General features: G+C 35.6%; 1 protein-coding gene across 7 annotated transcripts in view; it reads right to left on the reverse strand.

The window, feature by feature from the left end:
* The window catches only part of neo1b (neogenin 1b), a 128,293-nt gene that overhangs the window by 16,796 nt on the left and 90,676 nt on the right, over positions 1–20,821 (reverse strand). For 5 of the 7 annotated variants that reach the window (XM_079858905.1, XM_079858906.1, XM_079858900.1 and 2 more), the window contains exons 8-14: positions 13,723–13,945; positions 10,576–10,730; positions 8,129–8,277; positions 6,725–6,863; positions 5,155–5,204; positions 3,391–3,532; positions 2,132–2,242 (exon numbers count right to left, since the gene is read on the reverse strand). In XM_079858905.1, the coding sequence (XP_079715031.1) occupies positions 2,132–2,242; positions 3,391–3,532; positions 5,155–5,204; positions 6,725–6,863; positions 8,129–8,277; positions 10,576–10,730; positions 13,723–13,945 (969 nt within the window). The remainder of the gene's footprint in view (positions 1–2,131; positions 2,243–3,390; positions 3,533–5,154; positions 5,205–6,724; positions 6,864–8,128; positions 8,278–10,575; positions 10,731–13,722; positions 13,946–20,821) is intronic. The other 2 variants (XM_079858902.1, XM_079858904.1) reach the window with 1 other exon arrangement.

Here is a 20,821-nt window from a genome sequence, read left to right on the forward strand (position 1 = left end):
ATGAAGCGGAGGCATTAGCGGTTGAAAGAGATGCTTTGGTCTGGCTGTCACAGAGCTTTTCCCATTTTAGCAGATGGAAATGAGCCCAAAGAGGGTTTGAGCGCGCACACACACACTCCCATAGTGCTTGGGTCCCTCCGTACGTCCAATTGCGAATGAAAATACGAGCTATTAATCCAACTTAGTCATCTAAACCGGCTGAAATGCCTCGGTGTCTGTTTGTTCGCTTAATTTCAGAGCTCCCTGCCGCTCTTTGATGAGGACGGAAGGCAAAGACACACTAAACATGTTCCTCTCGCATCAAGCAAACAGCGTCTCTCAGTGCACAAACATGGCTTTCAGTCACTGGGGGAATTTCAAGAGGAAATGTCTGAGCCCACACAAAATAAATGATGAATTATAAGTTGTATAATGAAAATAAAGTCTATTTTTTAGAACAATTCGACACATTTTCCCCTTAAATTCTCATCAGCACATTCAATTCTCACTATTTATTTAAATTCTCATTAAGTTTATTCCATTCAATAAATATTACCATAATGTATCAAAACAAAAGTACATAAAAATAATATATATATGAAGAGTTCAGATGCAAAAGCCTCTAAGTGCCATCTGAACTTTTCTTCTAGAATGATCATTTTTATCAAGCTTGTATATTTAAGTTCAGTAATTTCACTTAAATGGCAATTGGTAATTTTCATTGACATTTAAGTGAAATTACTGAACTTAAATAAACAAGCTTGATAAAAATGATCATTCTAGAAGAAAAGTTCAGATGGCACTTAGAGGCTTTTGCATCTGAACTCTTCATATATATATATATATATATATATATATATATATATATATAAAAATAATATAAATAAATATTTTTTTTCCTATTACAGTACGAAGAATATTTTGGGGGAATATGAGGTTAATTATTATGAAAATAGATGTAAAAAAAAAAAAAAAAAGGCCCTAAAATGGCCATAATGATCCTAAAAATAGACCTAAACTTAATAAAAAATGGGTTTTTTTTTTTTAAATTTTTGGGTTAAATGAATGTCCTAGAATGTTCTTGCAAGTTTTCCTAATATCCATCCCAATCCGCCAATAGTGGAAACAGCCACTGAATGAAAGTGTTGGATCTCCTGCGCTAGTTCCTCTCACCGCTGAAACGCAGATCTAACACAACAGCTACGGCGCTAACCTAACAGCTCAGACACGGTTATCCGAGCCGATGTCACGAGTAAATCACATCAGCGTTTTCCCAAGCCTGAAATCAATTGAATTTACTGTAACCAACTCAGCGGCGATGCGCTAGTGTAAAGTTTCCTTTTGTGCTGCGCTTCTGAAAGATTAAACGGACATATTAATCCAAATAACTCAAAGGCTTTTCATTCAACAATAGAAGTGCATTAAACAAATGCCATTTTCCCAGGATCCCCGTCTCCGGCAGTCAGAGAGTTTAACGAGTGAATTATCCAGCGGTTCTTTCAGTATTGATGAACTCTGACGTTTGATCTAACAGAAATAACGCCACTCGTTCAAGTTCATTTTATATTGTCTGCTTTATTATTTTCAAATTTTCATAGTCCTTAAAAAATGTATTTATTGTTTATTTTTGTATAGCATCTAATTTTCTGATCTTGGGTTTCATTTGTGTTATGGAGGGTAATGGAGGTCACGCGAGTGAATGTTAAAAATGAGTGAAGAATATACATTGAAACATATTCGATGTATTAATATTGTGCATGTGCTCCAAACATGTCAGTACGGAACGAGACCCAGACATATAAAGGTTTATGGTTTGCAAGGGGTTTAAAAGGATTTAGCTCCTGGTTTAAATGGAGAACAAGGTACGGTTATCTTCATGTTGTTGTTTTGATTTCTTCTCCTTGTATCAAGATTACTTGTTTGCTGGTATTTTGTTTGATATTTATGTATTTTAAGTCATTAAGTTTGATTAGTTGTACTCTGTTTTGATGCGTTTATTCATTTTGGTGTTTTGTTTTCTCTTTTGTCCAAGCTCTTATGTTGATTCTCAACGGGTCATGGTGGTGTAATGCGTGTAATGGCCAACGGTGATCTTATCTGTGACGACGGACATTCAGATAAAGTGTGGGAATTTGTTTTCGTGATTCCTTACCGTCTAGGTCGTTCTCGAAGGTTTCCGCTGCGATCCACTCCGTCGTCGGTCCGGTACCGTTCACGGTGGCCGCCGACACTCTCACCGTGTAAACCTTTCCTTTCTCCAGACCTTGAAGACCACAAAAAATAAAATAAAAACGGCTTAGGATTTGATGAATTAAATACGCAAAATATATATATGTGTTACCAGGGCTTGACATCAACTTTTTTGCTCACCAGTCACTGTGGCTAAGTAAGTAAGTAAGTAAACTTTATTTATATAGGACCTATCACAGATAGAAATCACAAAGTGCTTTACAAAGTGCAACAATTCAAATAAAAGAACAATAAAACACAGATAAAACTATCAGAGATAAAAATAAAACATAAAACATAAAAGCCCAATCAACTAAAAGCTTGTGGTTTTCCAAAGTTACTAGCCACAATTTCATTGGGAAAAACTGCCATATATATATTTTTTTAATATTATCTCATAATTTGGCAGCCGGTATAGAAATAAAATAAATCAATGCTTGTATTCAGCAAGGATGCATTAAATTGATCAAAAAAATACAGTAAAGACATTAATAATGTTGCCAAAAAATTAAATTTCTAATAAGTGAAATCAAACAATCCTGAAAAAACAACTGTTTTCAACATTGACAATAATCATAAAAGTTTCTTGATCATCAAATTCTCATATTAGAGTGATTTCTGAAGGATCATGTGACACTGAAGACTGGAGTAATGATGCTGAACATTCAGCTTTGATCACAGGAATAAATTACATTTTAATATATATTCAAATAGAAAACAGTTATTTTAAATTGTCATAAATAATCAAATAAATGCAGCCTTGGTGAGCATAAGAGACTTCTTACCGATCCCAAACTTTTGAACAGAAGTGTATATAAACTACTACAAATGACAAAAGCACAGAACAAAAATGGCTAAAACTAAAATGTAAACTGAAACTATATATAAAAAAGCTAACTCAAAACATTAATAAATACTGTGGTAACACTTCATTAATGTATTACCTGGCGTGACCAATCCATGAGCAATACAAGGTTAGTTAATAAAAACACAGCTGTTCATGTAAGTTCACTGTGCATTAACTAATGTTAACAAAGATTTTAATCAAGTATTAATAAATATTGAAAATTAACATTAACAAGATTAATAAATGCGGCTGAAGTGCAGTTCATTATTAGTTCATAACTAATGTTAACTAATGAACCTTATTGTAAAGTGTTACCAAAATAATACTGTTAATACCATCAATGAGCTGGAAGAGCTGTGAGGTGGAGATCTCTATAGCGTCGGCCCTCCTCAGTCCTTTCCGGTAGCGTAGTTTATATCCCATCAGCTCTCCATTCAGGGTACCAGGGGGGGGCGCCTGCCAGCGGACCATGATGCTCTGGGGCATGAAACAGGGCACATGGTGAGCTTTCAACATGAGTAGAGCTAGTGCATTTTAATTGAGCAGGTAGGCTTCTGGGAGCGTATTATATAAGCGTCTAGAGGTGCACCTGAAAAGAGTGTGTGCGCCAGAGAGCTGTCAGAGCTAATGCTGTCATGTGTCATGAGTTAATTTCAGAAAGACAGCTGAGAGAAGCACAGCCTTCAGGCCATGCAGTAATGAATGAAGAAAAAACCCCAGAATGCTTTATGAAACAGGAGATGATCCAGTCCTGACGGTGGGAAACATGCATGTGAAGTTATAAAAGCTTCCTGCATTTGGACGGTTCTGATAATTAAACACCTCTATTTTGGGTTGCGACTAATGAATATTTATTCGTTTTAATGGACTTAAAGTAAGTTAGTAAAAGCACTTACAGAAATGCACCGTGGTGACTATAGTTTCTGCCAAAATGTCATAACTGGATGGACCTCACAAAATTAAAAGAATTAAGATGGTATATATTGCATAAGGTAAACTGGTCTATTTTTAAGGTCATTAAGATTTTTGGCTTAATTATTTATGACAAAGAAGCACAATTTCACCCATATTCTATTTTGCATAAGGAAAAATTGGCCTATTTTTAAGCCAATTAGATTTTTTGTTCTGATGACAGTTATGCACATTTTCACCCATATTATAAATACTGCAACACAAAAACTAAATAATAAAAAACTAAATAATAATAAAAACATATATAAAGTGGTTATACACCATTTTAGTATCTATTCTGCCATTAATATATATATATATATATATATATATATATATATATATATATATATATATATATATATATATATATATATATATATATATATATATATATATAAAATAAAATAATAATAATTAAAAAAAAATCTTAAATAAATAAAAAGATTCTCCCGCAATTATGATTAGACAACTAAACAAATTAACATGTAATTTACTCAGCAAAATTGCTGCATTAAAAAAATACTGTAATTATTAAAATCAGTTCGAATGAATGATTCAAAACTTCACTTGTTTTATTACTGGATAAAATCAGCATTTTTTTTAATGAATCTCTTGAATGAATGATTCAATGACAAAGACATTATTAGCAGTCTCTTGTCGCCACCTACTGGTGTAATAATGTGATTAATCTCTACTTGAAATGCTAAGTTATTTTCAAAAGGTGATTTGCTCTATTTTCGCTACCTTAGACATCAGTGTTTATATCCCAAATATACACTTTTAGTCCAGCGCTTCTGTGATAATCTGAATAACTGTAGCAGAAATAATTATACGGTGTGGTTGAAAAGCCTGTTTGTGAAGCTGTTTCATGACACACCTCTCCCTGTCAGCAGCAGATCTGAATGTTCGCTGTGATCGTACTTGTCAAAGGTTTAATAGACAGAGCTGAATACCCGTCATTTAGGAATAAGATGGCGTGGGTGTTTGAATCGAGATCGCCGTCTTTTAATGATTAATTGTGCAGCTCTAGTATGGGAACATGGTAATTTTTCTGACCTGATGAGTCTTCATCAAGATCACTATGATCTTTAATCACTCCAGCACTAAAACATTAAGGACACTGTAGAAATAACAGAGGATCTTACCGTTGAGTTCAGGACCTCCAGAGTAAGGTTCTGCGGAGGGGCGCTCGGCACTGAAACACAAATCAGATTTATTATTGAGCGAAGACCGAAAGCCCAGTGACACGCGCCGCTCGAAGAACCCGAGCTGCAAAGCTCCGGTGAAATAATTGGTTTATCCACAGAGACCCACATTCAAAGACTCGGTGACGGTTGTTTATTTTAGGATGCAGTCGTGGGTGTGTTTTTTTCTTCACCTTTATTCTGCTTTTTTTCACATCTCTTGTTCCTTCAGATGAACACTGGAGGATGGCACTGGCGGCGGAGACAGTAGCAGCCGTTGTTTGTGTGCGTTTGTGTGCTTGCCAACTTTAACGGCTCACTTTAATAAAACACTTCGTTATATTATTTACACTTGCGTTACACTTCCTGTCACGTCCCAAATCTCTCTGTCGTGGAGTGAGAGAGTACGATTACAACACCACCTGTCACATGCCCGCTGTCTTCCCGGAGGACTTTCTCTGACAGACAGAGAGAGAGAGAGAGAGAGAGAGAAAGAGAGAGAGAGAGAGAGAGAGAGAGAGAGAGAGAGAGAGAGAGAGAGAGAGAGAGAGAGAGAGAGAGAGAGAGAGAGAGAGAAATCTGGCAATAGTCTCCTGAAGCGGAGATGCTGTCCTCTAAAATACCTCATTGTGCATTAAAGCACTGCTTTTTTTAAAGGTCACGAAGTTCTTCGTCAAAGTTATTTTGAATGAGTTTGCAATTTTGGACATAGTGGCAAATTGGAAAAATGGGCAAGAGAATACACTGATATATCGATATATTTATAATTCATCTAATATATAAAACACCTATTATTTTAATACTTTCAATATTTCAGTTTTTTTAATATATCCGAGTATCACATATTAAATAAATATTTTTAAAATAATTAGAAAATATTAAAATGAATAAAATACTATAAATAAATAAAGAATATTTACATATTTTTATTTATATAAAATATACATTTTATATAATGTTTAATATTTTTTTTAATTAATATATTTAAATTAAATACTTTTTTAGATCAATTTGATTCTATTCTGAGGAGTGATTTATCAAATAAATCTGAATCAAATTAAATTGAACAATAAATATATATATTTAATAAATGAATATAAACAAACAGACGATAGTCTTGAACAAACTCTATATTCAGCCACCAGATTGCGCATTACTCAAATAATGAATCAAATAAAACTGAATCAGATTAACTGGAAAATCAATATTTTGTGCACAGACTTCATATAGCTGAGGAAACAGAGGCAGTTGTTTTCTGTGTCATGCTATTTGTTTCACGTTATACAATCATGTTAGCATGTCACTTACACGGCGCAGTCTTTTGACGAGTCTCGAGACAACGCTGACACAAAAACATGCTCATGAATACGAAGATCAATTCACTGACAAATCAGCGTGAATGTCAAATCTTCATCAGCAGTAAAGGCACTTTTAACTGCTATTTGAAGTCCAAGTCGAGGCAGAGAGAGAAAAATCAAAGTCATCGAGGTTCAAAGTAACATGTTTAAACATCAGGCTTCATGAAGCTCACCGTCAGACAGCGTTCGGACCGTAACGTCGTCGGTGGAGACGCCAGGGCCGTGTTTGTTGTACGCCACCACCCTGAAACTGTACTCTGTGAACTTCTTGAGCCCCGTCATGGTGTAGGACAGACCCGTGACGTCCACGTCCTGCAGAAACAGACACAAACAACAGACAAGATCTGCACTTTTGCATCTGGACTTTTTACTGTAGTGTTTCTTTAAAACTATGTAATTAACCCCGGATATGGTCACCCTCCATCTTTACGTGTGAAAACTACCGATGTATTTCACACTGCCTTTACAAATAAGTGCGGTGTTGTTAGGTAATACCAGGGTTTTTGATATATGCTATGGTATTGCATGATCACCATATTCATATATCATAGCATACTGTATGGTATTACCAAGGTATGATGACCAAAAAGCGAAAAAAACAACAACAAAAAAACTTTACCATTGTACATGTCTAAAACAACTGTGGTCTAAAACATGGTATTACCAGAGTAAATTTTACTTCTTTTTTTTATTTTTTATTAAAACACACAACATCACCAGTGTCCAATACACTATTGGCAAAAAAGTGTTGTCATAGTAAACATGCACAAAATATTTAAAAAGCAAAGAATTACCATAGTAAATGTAAAAAAAACCATTGTATTACCATAGTTAATGTGCAAAAAATACATGTAAATAAACAACAACTTTGTATTATAACAGTAAATGTGCAAAAATATATGTAAAAAACTTGGTATCACATTAAATATGCAAAAATATATGTAAAAAATGTGTTATCATCACATTAAATGTGCAAAAAATACATGTAAAAAAAAACTTATCACAGTAAATGTGCAAAAATACATGTAAAAAAACTTATCACAGTAAATGTGCAAAAATACATGTAAAAAAACTTATCACAGTAAATGTGCAAAAATACATGTAAAAAAACTTATCACAGTAAATGTGCAACAATATATGTAAAAAACGTGTTATCAGTAAATGTGCAAAAAATACATGTAAAAAACGTATTATCACAGTAAATGTGCAAAAAATATATGTAAAAAACGTGTTATCACAGTAAATGTGCAAAAAATACATGTAAAAAACATATTATCACAGTAAATGTGCAAAAAACAAATGTAAAAAAAACATCACAGTATATGTGCAAAAATATATTAACATTAGTACTAATTGCATTAGTAAATGTAAAAAAAAAATGATGTGAAAAAACAAACAAACATGGTATAACTATGGTATCTATCCAAATAAAATCATGGTATTACTATAAAAATACATTGATAATCTCATGGTAATTCTTTGTTAGTTTAAGGTCAAGTTTCTAAATGCTACGTATGCATTGATATGTAAATGTGGGCGGTCATATGTTAATGAGCTCATGATGATGAAGAGTTCACCTGCTCCGAGTCTTGCCCCTTCTCACTGTAGAAGAGTTTGTATGTCTGAATGTCCCCGTTCCCGTTGACCGGTCTCTCCCAGCTCAGAGCGACTGACGCGGGGCCGACGGAGACCACCTGCAGATTCGGGGCCGGACCCGGGACCTGAACTGAGAGATGGAAGAAGAGAGGAAGATCAGCTACATCTAAAAATACAAAAAACGGGTACAAATCTGCACAAAACTAAAACCCTAAAGTTATTCCTGTTTTTATAAAGTTTTAGGAACAAGAACTGAACGAAAGCAGAAGAAACGAAGGCGTGTTTGTCTGTACTTCAACTTTAAGTACATGTTTGAAACACAAAGGACCACTGAAGTAATTTCTTCAGTGTCTTCCACTGCTTACAGTTCTACTTGAAGCTGCTTTTTTCTTTTGGTTGACACTTATTTTTTTCCCGCTTTTGCAAACTTCAACAGCGCGTAGTGACAAAAGACGACATGTTTCAACACACCGCAGCTGGATACTTTAAATAATGACAGGATCACATGGTAAAAGAAGAAGATTCTGGCGAGAAAGCAGCATCAGAATCCCGCTGAGGATATTTCGACACTTCAAACGAGTGAAATGCATTGTGGTCCACGTGTGGGATGCAAAGGAAACGGAGGAGTTCTGACCTAGAAAGACCTAGAAAGAGAAAACCGTGTTGCTTTAATTCGTTTTGTCCGTATAAGTCAAACGGGAAACACTACTAGGATGAATCCCAACTTCATCTGCACACTCAAAGTACTTCATTTGTTATGGGTTGAGGATATAGTGCCAGAAATTGTCTTGATAAAGACCCCTTTTTATATATTAAATATGTTATTAAGAGTAGATGCTTTATAGGAAATAAAAATAAGATAAGAATAAGTTTTGTTAATGTTTTTGAAAGAAGTCGTTTCTGCTCAGCAAGGCTGCATTTATTTGATCAAAAATGCAGTAAAAACTGTGAAATATTATTTCAATTTAAAATAACTGTTTTCTATATGAATACATTTTAAAATACAATTTATTCCTGTGATTATATCTGAATTTTCAGCATCAGCATCATTACTCCAGTCTTCAGTGTCACATGATCCTTCAGAAATCATTCTAATAATGATTTAATGCTCAAAAAACTTTTATGATTATTATCAATGTTGAAAACATATTTTATGGAAACCGATTTTTTTTTTCCAGGTTTCTTTGATGAATAAAAAGTAAATGTAAAAAACCCCATTGTATTACCATAGTTAATGTGCAAAAAATACATGTAAAAAACGTATTATCACAGTAAATGTGCAAAAATATATGTAAAAAAATGCGTTAACACAGTAAATGTGCAAAAATTAATATATCCTTCAGAAATCATTCTAATAATGATTTAATGCTCAAAAAACTTTTATGATTATTATCAATGTTGAAAACATATTTTATGGAAACCGATTTTTTTTCCCCAGGTTTCTTTGATGAATAAAAAGTTCAAAAGAACAGTGTTTATGTGAAATAAAAGTATTAATAATAATAAAAAAAAAAAAGTCATACTGACCCCAAACCTTTGAACAGTAGTGTATTTGCGAATTGCATATTTTATTAACAAGAAACAAAAAATGGAAGTTGGCAATTAATCCATCAGAAATGGATTTGAACATGATTTTTTGTTAAAAAAGTAAAAAAGTAATGTTTTTGATCAGAACAGCATGGAAAATCATGCACATTAAGACAAAACATGTTGTCAGGGTGTTGCCAGGGGTTGTGGGCAATATTAGCATGAATTGACAAACTATGAAAATCCACTAAAAAGTAATGCACCAAGTCGCTTTGGATTAAAGCGTCTGCCAAATGCATAAATGTAAATGTAAAATTTGGATTTAGATTTATCGGACAATAAGTCGAATATCGGCTTTCAAGTACAAAGAATTATCGGTATCGACAAAAGTTTTCATATCGGCGCATCCCTACTATTTGATTCTGGATCTCACATACTACATGTCAGATATCATAGAAGCTGGGATGCAGTTTCTTTCTCCTTTTGTGTGTATCTGTGCACGTCAGGCCGTTGGTGTTTACACTCGACCGTGGACACACACCAGGAGCAACAGTCTCCTTTCATCCTGTGAGATCAGCTTTCCTGACAGCTCCGACCATACCTCTCGTCTCATTAACACTGGTCCCTGTATCCATGAAAACCATCCTGACAGATTCTGTGTACAATTCCACACTCATTCAGGAGTGCCAGCCTGTACAGAAAGAGCCTGTCTGTGAAGAAACCTCAAGACAAGCAGCGAGTCCCAGATCAACTCCTTCCTGTAAACAAGCGGGCGGTAGGTTTGGACACGCACAAACAGGCCTAGTGTGGGCGTGCGAGAGGTGTAGAAAGAGAAACCTCAGACCTGGCTAGTGGTCAAACCTGTGCTTGAAGTGTGTACATGTGTGTGTTGGTGTTTTACCCTCCAGCTGGGTGGCCACCGTAAGCGGGGCAGAACTCTCGCCCGGGCCGTTAGCATTGGACGCGACCACCCGAAACGTGTACTTGGTGTCGGGGACGAGGTTCTGAATGGTGACCTGCATCTCTCCCGGTCCGCTGGTGTTCTCCACACGCTCCCTGTGAGCAAAACCACAGTGATATGAGATATGAGCTGTGTTTGGAGGTCTGAGACATGCTAGTCAAAGTACGGGAACGCATGGGTTTCTAGTCTGATTTTGTGTCGACGTGATCCGAAATGCGTCAGAATGCAATTAATTATGCAATGCAAGTATGAGTTTGATTCTCAATCTTCTACAGAAACAGTTTGAAGATAATCTTGCTAAGCAAAATTATATATATGATCAAAGCTATATATAAAAGCTGTTTATAGTATAGGTTGATGGTTAGATCATTTAATTTAATCAAATTTAATCAAATAATCCGACTAGAATTTGGCTAAAAAGTGTCTAGGTCACCAGTACTTTAACAGTCTTTTGAAATAGCTTTAATTTTTACATATTCAGTTTTCATTTTAGAATAATTTATAGTAATTTGTCATTAGTTTTTTTATTTAAAAAAAAAAAAAAAAATCTTTTATTTGAGTTTTAGTTTTATTTCCAGTTAGTAATTTTTGTGCTTCAACTTAACATTTCATTTAGTTAAGACAATATAAATATAAATATATATATACAATCATATAATACATTTTATTTTAGCTTATATATATATATATATATTTATATTTATATTTATATATATATATATATATATATATATATATATATATATATATATATATATATATATATATATATATATATATAGTATTTTATTTCAGATTTATTTCAATTAAAAAATGTTTTTAACAGTTTTAGATAATACAACTAATAATAATATCCCTGTATGTCACATGGGAAATGGTACATAGAACGCATTGCATTGTGGGATGCAGTACCTTTCGCACTTTGATTTGGTTGTATACTACTTATTTAGTCAATTCTAGTAGTTTATCCATGTATTTTATGTGTTTTAGTCAGAAAATTCTCATTCTGCGCACAGAATATACACTGATAAGGACGCATCTCATCAAATATTTAGATAAGTGGTCGATTAATTTAACCTTCAGTACCCCCAAATCCTAAACGTTTGCTTGCATCCTTGTGAATACTGCAGAATAAGTATGTGAAGTATGCTATTCAAAATAGTAGCAGTGTTACAATTTGTGTATCCTGTTACTTTAAAGCCCCTTTTTACATGTAAAATAAGTCTCTGTTGTCTCAGTGTGTGTGTGAAGTTTTAGCTCAAAATACTCCACAGATAATTTTATACAGCACGTTAAAATTGTCCCCTTTTGAGGGTCAGTAAAAACGCGTTGTTTCGTGTGTGTCCCTTTAAATGCAAATGAGCTGCTGCTCCCAGCACAGAGGGCGGAGCTTCAAGAGCTTGTGTGTGTGTGTGTATGTGTGTGTGTGTTAGCAGCTCCGATTACCTCACAGACAAGCCCTAAAATATTCTAAACTGTTCTGCCTTTTATGTTTAAACTGGAGTTGGACAATGATGGAGAGACTCAAGAAGAAGTGACAACATGTAGAATATTTCTGAATGGTTAGTTGATGAATTTATGTTGCTGATGTGGAGTTAACTATCTTTAATTAGCATATTCTGTCATGATAATCTATAAATCGTGTTCCGGGGGCGGGGTTTATGTAAAAAACCCGGGAGGAATGTGGTGTAGTCTCTACCAGCCATTTGTTGTAGTCCTTAAAAAACAATTTCTTTAAAAGCAAATATCTCCCTTTGCCTTGAACTTTGAGCATCGTAACTTTGCAGATGTTGTTTATGCTCAAACAGCAACATTACACACTAACTAAAGTCAGAACAGTCAAATCATAATCAACCACCCCTTTAACAACCAGCAGAGGTGGCCCACATAAACCGCTATTTACATCTTTCAGCATCTTTAACCTTTAATGTGAGGTCTGTTCCTTCATTAGCCAGGTTTAAATCGGGTCTTAAATATTATTTGTTCTCTCTGGCTTTTGATTAGATTAGATTAGTTAAAGGGATAGTTCACTTTGAAATTAAATTTTGGTATGTTTTAGCTTACCTCAAGGGCATCCAAGATGTAGGTGTCTTTTTTTCCACAGTAGTTTCAATTTTGATATTTTTAGGTCAAACCGTTCTTGTCTGTCAGTCATTTAATGCAGGTCTGTGGTCACTGTCTCAAAGAGCATGCACAGAGTCCAAATTAAAACAATTCACCATCATCCAAATTAAACAATTCCCCATCGTAAGTACACATTGATGGCCACGGACGTCACTAGGATTGGAAGATAGGGGGGGCTTAGCCCCCAGGGTATTTGTAACTTGCGTTTATAGAAAATCTTTGTGAATTTGAGTAAAAAACAACTATGTATATGTTTAGCTGTATTTGTCTCTTCAACCCCATTACCATCTTCAACCCTGTTACCCTAGTCTCAACCCCGTCACACTACCTAACCCTAATTTAATCTTAACGAATGCCGTAGCCAAGGCGACATCTAGTGTATATATATCTATGCACCAGTCTGCGCACACGTCACACACCAGGATGCGCGCGCGCCCTCAGATCACTTGGACGTGGGTGTGTTATAAGAGGTAAAAACGATATAAATACTGTTCGTTTTCTCACACAAACCGCTCGTTTCGTGTCTTAGGCCATCAATGTGTACTTACGATGGGGAATTGTTTAATTTGGACGATGGGGAATTGTTTAATTTGGACTCTGTGCATGCTCTTTGAGACAGTGACCACAGACCTGCATTATATGACTGACAGACAAGAACGGTTTGACCTAAAAATATCAAAATTGAAACTACTGCGGAAAAAAAGACACCTACATCTTGGATGCCCTTGAGGTAAGCTAAAACATACCAAAATTTAATTTCAAAGTGAACTATCCCTTTAAAGGTTTTTATTTTTACTTTTTATTGCATTTTGTTTAATGTATTTATATTTTGTATGCTGAATGCTTTCTTTTCATGCTTTCTTTTCTATATGCTCAATGTTTTATTGTACAGCACTTTTTGGTGCAACTCTGATGCTTTTAAATGTGCTATAGAAATACATTGTGACTTGTCTTTGACTTCACCTGTTAGTGCCATCCAGACTGTAGAACACAGAGTAGGTGATGTTGTCCCCGTGCGGTTCGGCAGGTAGACGCCAGGTCAGCTTGATGAAGCGAGTGGACACCAGAGACGCCACAACATCACGCGGGGCGGAAGGAGCGGGACCGTTGCGCTCGGCAGGACCGGACGCTACATGGTCAGTAGTGGCATCGGTCAATGAAGGGACAGTAGAAGGAAGGGCAACGTCTTGGAGGGTGATTGTGATGGGAGGGGCAACATGGGGGGTAAATTATAGATAAAGAGGAGGGAGGGGAGGGCGAGGAAAAAAGAAAAAGAAAAGAACATAAAATAATTGACGTAAAAGAAAAGACAACTACAATGACTTAAAAATTAAAACGAAACGGCAACTTTACTATGAGACAGAGCAGGAGATGGAGGCTCGACGCCAGGCTAAACATGCAGCGTGTTACAAACACTGAGGGGAAGGCATAGCATTAACATTCATATCAGAAGCACAATGTTAATTACTCTTTCACATCTGTCCCTGCAATTAAAACACACTGATGACTACATCTCAAGTAGATAGAAATAGCACATTTCACAAAAGTGTCGTAGATGCAAATCAGAGGAATCTGGTGGTGATGTGCAGGGATTATTTACAGCAGAAGAACAATCTGTCTATCCATCTATATCTGTGTGTGTGTAAACAAATATATTCTATTATATACAGCTATAACTATACAGTCAATCATACGTGTAAAAATAAATACATATATTATATAATATCAAAATATAATACAACTAGTATAATTTGTAATGGAAAAACGAATGAAATAAATAAAAATGAAAAATAAGAAGTTTTACTAGTGGTTTCAGAATTTTGGACAAAATAATAAAAAAATATATAAATTATATTATAAATATATACACTTATACACATTAATATGCACGCACGCACGCACACACAAATGTTAATACTATTAATACTAAACTATATCAATCTATGTAAATAATTTTTTTGATTATTACTAATTCATTAAAATATTATTTTGTTTTTTATTAATAAAATTAAATATTAATTTCTACTATTCAATATTATTTTAAATATTCTTTGAAAAATGTCAATCCTGGGGATGAGTCTTGCTTTAGGGAACACAATTCTCGCCAAATGTCGCTCAACAACTCTGACTTTCAACACAAAGACATTAGCACTGTAACACTGAATCCTGTGTGATCAGCCAATCGGCTCTAAGAGGAAGTGCGGATTGGAAACAGATTCATGTGAAACTGAAAAAAAAGGCGTCTATTCATTAGACTTGTTTGCAGAAACCCAGCCCAGTGCACCAATGAGGAGAAACCTTCAAGACAAACAACAACTCTTGATGGAAATATGAGAATAGAGTAGAGCAAAACAGAATAGAGCACAATGAAAGTTCGTCCCCCTCACAGCTTGTGTCCGGGCTTCACTCTCAGGTGCGAGTGACACCCTTTCAGCACCCGAATAAACGCGTGTGTGTGTGTGTGGGCGAGGTGTGTGTCAGTCTGCAGTGTCTGGCACAGAAACGGGCATCAGAGACCAGCTGGAGACGTGAGCAGCCAAACACATGAGCTTCCCGATCCTATCCTGAGATTCCTGACTCAGCATGAGGACAGATAGGAAAGATAAGACTCCTGATAAGACTGATAAGATAAGACTCTGTTTTTGAAGTTTGTGCGGAGATAACTTTTTTTTTCCCAAATTAATTAACACCTGCATCTTGGAGCCCACTGTTGTCGTGCAAATGAACGGGCCGGAGCGCGTTAAGGGTTTTCTGTGAGAACGGTGTCGTGTAAGTTAATAAATAATGATTCTTTGCAACGGAAATCAATCAAAATTAAAGCTGCAAGCAGCATTTATCGGGGTTCAATCTATTAAGGACTTTAAGGGTTTTTAAGCACAAAAGCATCAAAAGTTATCAGGTTTTATTTAGCAAGCATCTAACCACTGACATAATAGATGGAAAAGACCATTTACAGCCAATACAGGCAATGTACCATAGGAAATATATGGTTTTAAAGCTTTTTAACAGTTATAGCACCACCTATGGTCTGATCTCCATGAAACTCTGCATGCTTCCTCACCATGTTCTGACACATATGCTCATCAATTTTTGTGAAGTTCTGAGTTTTCCTTTGGGATTTATAGGCTTTTGAGTGTATTTTGCCACGCCCCTTTTCTAAGTGACCCTGTTACAGCCACCCAAATGCCAAAGTTCAACTTTTTTTTGATAATTATTGATCTAGAGAGTCCAGAGAATTGTCCTAGACTGGTTTGGTTCCGATCGGGCGAAAAACCAGGGACTAGTTCGCAAAAGTAGGTTTTGGACAAAATTCGACATAGCAGAAAATTTTCCCTGCCTAAATCAAAATCGGAGATAGCCATTTTGTCCGCCAAGGATTCCAACGATATAAGACACTTGATCCTGGGACAAACGGTCTAAGAGTTATGAGCGATTTTTAACTTTTGGTTGCTGTAGCGCCACCTATGGGCCATTCGGGGTCATACTCTGATAGGTTGTCCCCAAATTGAGGCCTACCATCTGGCCAGGTTTCAAGACTCTAGGCCTTACGGTTTGTCCTGCACGATGCGTTTTACAAATCCTTACAATTACAATAGGGTTTCAGCATTTCATGCTTGAACCCCTAACTAACTTTATTTACAGTCTAAAGCATTAAAACTACTTGATCTGGTTAATTTTCACACAGCTATAATTATGTTCAAGGCTAGAAACAATTTATTGCCTGGCAATATACAGAAAAGGTTTCTTGAAAGAGAGCGGGGCTATGATTTAAGGGGAATGTCACATTTTAAGACTGCCAGTTTTCAAACTACTAGGAAAAATTTCTGTTTATCTGTCAGTGGCGTTAAATTGTGGAATAAACTAAATAATGAGTTAAAGCAATGTCCAAACATGTTAGATTTTTAAAAGATGTGCAAAGAAATGATATTCCAGAGGTACAAAGAAATATTGAATCATTTATAGTATGTGTATAAATATTGCTGTGTAGGTGTAATATATGTATGTGAATAGAACTTTTGAATATATATTTTCATTGATTATAGATTTATTATCTCTGTAGATTTATTATTTTGTAGACATTGCCTTAAATATAGTAGTAGGGGCATAAAGGAGCACATGAGTTTTACTTCGTCCTACTCCTTTTTGTACATGCAAAGATAGGTTTCTGTTAAGTACTGGAAGTATGGAGTTTTATTTTGTTGTTTATATGTTTTTTATTTCTTTTTTTAATTGTATTTACATGTTCAAAATAAAAAGTTATCAAATCAAATTCTAGCGCTGCTGTAAAGCCAAAACAATCTGTTACTGTAACTTCCTCTTATCACTGTAAAGCTGCTTTGAAACAGTCTATATATAGTTAAAAGCGCTGTATAAATGACTTGACTTAATGGATGAACATAAAACGTCATGGTTGACCCCTGATGATGAAAACAATGGCTGCATGGGACTTGATGAAAATAACTGCAACTTTATGACTTTATCCTGCTACATTAATATCTTTATTTATTTATTTAACAGCCTAATCTCTTCACAGCTGGGGGGAACCGCTCACGCTGCCCTTCAAAGGCAAGATCTTAAGTCAGGAAATGACATCAAGCACAGGAGGAACCTTGGGATATTATCATCATTATTAGATATGCACCAAAAATACACTATGAAATAAAACAGAAATAGAAATCGGAGGCAGACCCGAGGGTGTTGGTTCAATCGAAGTAGGATCAAAAATGGATGCTGGGAAACTTTTGGGTTTGAAGTTCTGTACCTCTCATTCGGTATGCATGGCGGAGCGCTAAACGTTACATCTCTACATTTCCAGCCGTTTGATGATGTGTAATATACAGCTTGCTGTTTATGTATCTGCTCTGCAATGACTTAAAAGAAGCCCAAATAGAGTCATAATGTTTAATTAAAAGAACTAAAAATTCTAGTCTGCATTTTTTTGATCATTTTCATTTATATGTACTGATTAACTGATGTACTATTAACTTGCATGTGTGTTTCACGCATTTAACACACACATGATGTGATGAACATGAAGCAGGGCAACAGGATGACTAGTTTGAGCGAATCAATCGGGTGAACCAATGATTCAATGACTCGTTCATAAAAGAGAGCCATTTACTTCATTTGAACAAATCGAATAACTCAATGACTTACTCATTTAGACATTTATCACCACATACTAGCAGTTTTAGTTTCGTATTTAGAGTATGATTTCATTAATTTTTTTAATTTGAATTTTTCCATATTAATAAATAACCAATTAAAGGTAAAGTTCACCCCAAAATGAAAATTCTGTCATCATTTACTCACCCTCATGGCCGTTGAAGCCTAAAAGTTTATGTTAATAAATATTAATATTGAAATTTCTCCAATAACCATTATAAGATATTAATAAATTCTATATGTTGAATCAAATACAATATTTATTTATTTTCTAAAGCTACTTCTTGTAATGTCTATTTGATTATTTTCTTATTTAACACAATAATGACTTTTGGGGGCAATTTAATTAATCAATTTGAGATTAATTAGATTAAGTGATTGCCACATCGTGTAATTAATTAAATAAATAATAAAAAAAATCACTTGACAGCCCTAATATATATAAATATACATATAAACATGTATATATATATATATATATATATATATCAAAAATACAGAGAAATATTCTGTATGTTGTAATAAAGACATTTCATGTTGAATCTAAAACCCAAAACACACAGTGTCAGGACCGCAGTGCATCATTCCTGAAAACCGTTGAAAAGAAAGGCTAATAAATGAGAGGTGAGGAAGATAAAAGAGGAGTGATGTGATGGCTGAAGTTGATATGATGTGTGATGTTGATATGAAAATGGCATTAAAGTGTTTCCTCTGAAGATCAGATGGCGTCGTGCACAGAGAGGCTGGCACTACAAAGGTTACAAACCCGACACACTCGTCTCACTTCCAGAGGAGAATGCTCCGAGCCTTGATCTTCAGCGCTCCTCAGACGTCTGCTTATGGAGATGAAAGATCGGGATAATTTCACCAGGATGTTTTCTCAGCGCAGTCACGAACTGCTGCTACAACCAAACTAAGCTATCCAGACAATTCATTAGTGGTGTTTTACCAAGTCAAGCATCACTGTGATTGGTGTTTACACTTATACTTGAGTTTATAACTTAAACTAATAAGTTTATAACTCAAGACTTGAGGGTGGAGTAAGAAACCTTCAGGAAACAACCCACAAAACTCCAGTTTTTTATCAAACTTCTCTGGGTGTCTTATTGTTCTTTTACCTCGTCAACCACATCAGTGGTTCTTCAAGCACTTTATACCTCTATAAAACTCTTGATGACTATGTAAAACACTCTGTGAACAACTTGGGTGTTATTAATTGATTCTGCTCTTAAATTTGATAACCAGATAAATGCTGTAGTTAAATCTAGTTTTTTTTCCCAATTAAGATTATTATCTAAGGCTAAACGTTTTTTTTTAACATTTGCAGAGTTTGAGAGAGTGATCCTTTCATTCGTTTCATCTAGACTTGACTATTGTAATTCTCTTTATATTGGAATGAGTCAATCCTATGTTAGTTTGTCTTCAGATGGTGAATGCAGAAGCCAGACTTTTGACCAGCACAAGGACATTATCATATTTCCCCGATCATTTTTGTTTTTAAAGCCATCAACGGATTAGCTCCAAAATATCTCTCTGATCTTTTGAAATTAAATGACTCTTCAAGATCATTAAAGCTACAGTGTGTCATTTTTTAAGTTGATTCTTAGCAAAAAAACACTTTGTTCTTTCAAAATGATATGTGCTCATTAATGTGTAATTACTTCTACCAACTAATCAAGTATTCTCGTAAGCGTAGAATCTGCCATTTATAAAACATACGAGTGAGTCGCTCGACTGGCGGCAGCCATGTTGCGCCTCCATCTTGAAAATACATTAGCCAAAGAGGGACATACCTGGAAATTCAAGCTTCGCCTTTCGTGTTTTACACTCAGTGGCGCCGTGACGAATGCGAGGGGGAGATTACTCGCGACTGCCGGCAGATTTGAAATAATACGGCCACCGTAGGAGTTAAAACGCCCTCGGGATGGGAGGGGCTAGACAGTAATATTCAGTTGGTAGTCATAAACAATTTCACCGCTAGATGGGAGAAAATCCTACACAGTGTAGTGTAGTCATCTCAACAAAGACTGCTGATGTTTCCGAGATCTAGACTTTAGACGAGGGGTAAACGTCCAAAATTGTGGAATAGTCTTCCTCTATTCCTAAGACTATATCCACAGTGTGTGTTTATAAATCCAAGTTAAAAACCTACCTCTGTTCACAGGCTTTTTGATGTAAACTCCCTTTATCATTTATTTTGTGGTCTTTCTTGATTTTTTTTTAAAGATATTTGTCCTGTTGTACAGCACAATGGCCAACTACTGTTGCTTTTATTATGCTATATATATATATAAGTTGATTGATGACTACAAAACAGACTGGATCACACCTGACGGGTCTGTTTGCGTAACCTCAATCCCACAGGAAGACTGAGTACGGCACGCCGCTCAGGAAACGGGAACGTTTCACACCTTTACTTATATCTGTCCTGTTATTTATGGAATCGTGTTTTCATTAGATGGGTGGAGAGCAAAAGCGGGCGAAACGCGTGTGGCTCTTCCCGTCGAATCCCAAAAGGCCTATAAGCACACAGAGAAAGCTTCCTGAATGGAGGCGTTTAGGATCGTACAAATCGCACAGCAGGGGTAAAAAACAACAACATTTTTCTTCCACTAGCTCGCATTCTCTCTCTTCATCCGCCCTACGTTTGCCGCCAGGAAAACCCGACCGCCTGACAGGAACCCCGGCCAGCTCATCAATAGCCATTCACACAATCCAATAACATCTGATTGCTCATCATTTGAGTTTGAACCTCAGCAGAACCAAAGCCGGAGACCTCCAGAGGGCCGACGCTGCAGAAATCACATCCCAATCAAGAGGCTTGTCAGATGAGGGCTTCACCGCGGTAAACACGCTCATAATCACACACAACAGGTCTAGATGGGAACAACTTTAA

This window comes from Squalius cephalus, assembly GCF_949319135.1.
Source record: "Squalius cephalus genome assembly, chromosome: 23".
Classification (NCBI taxonomy): domain Eukaryota; kingdom Metazoa; phylum Chordata; class Actinopteri; order Cypriniformes; family Leuciscidae; genus Squalius; species Squalius cephalus.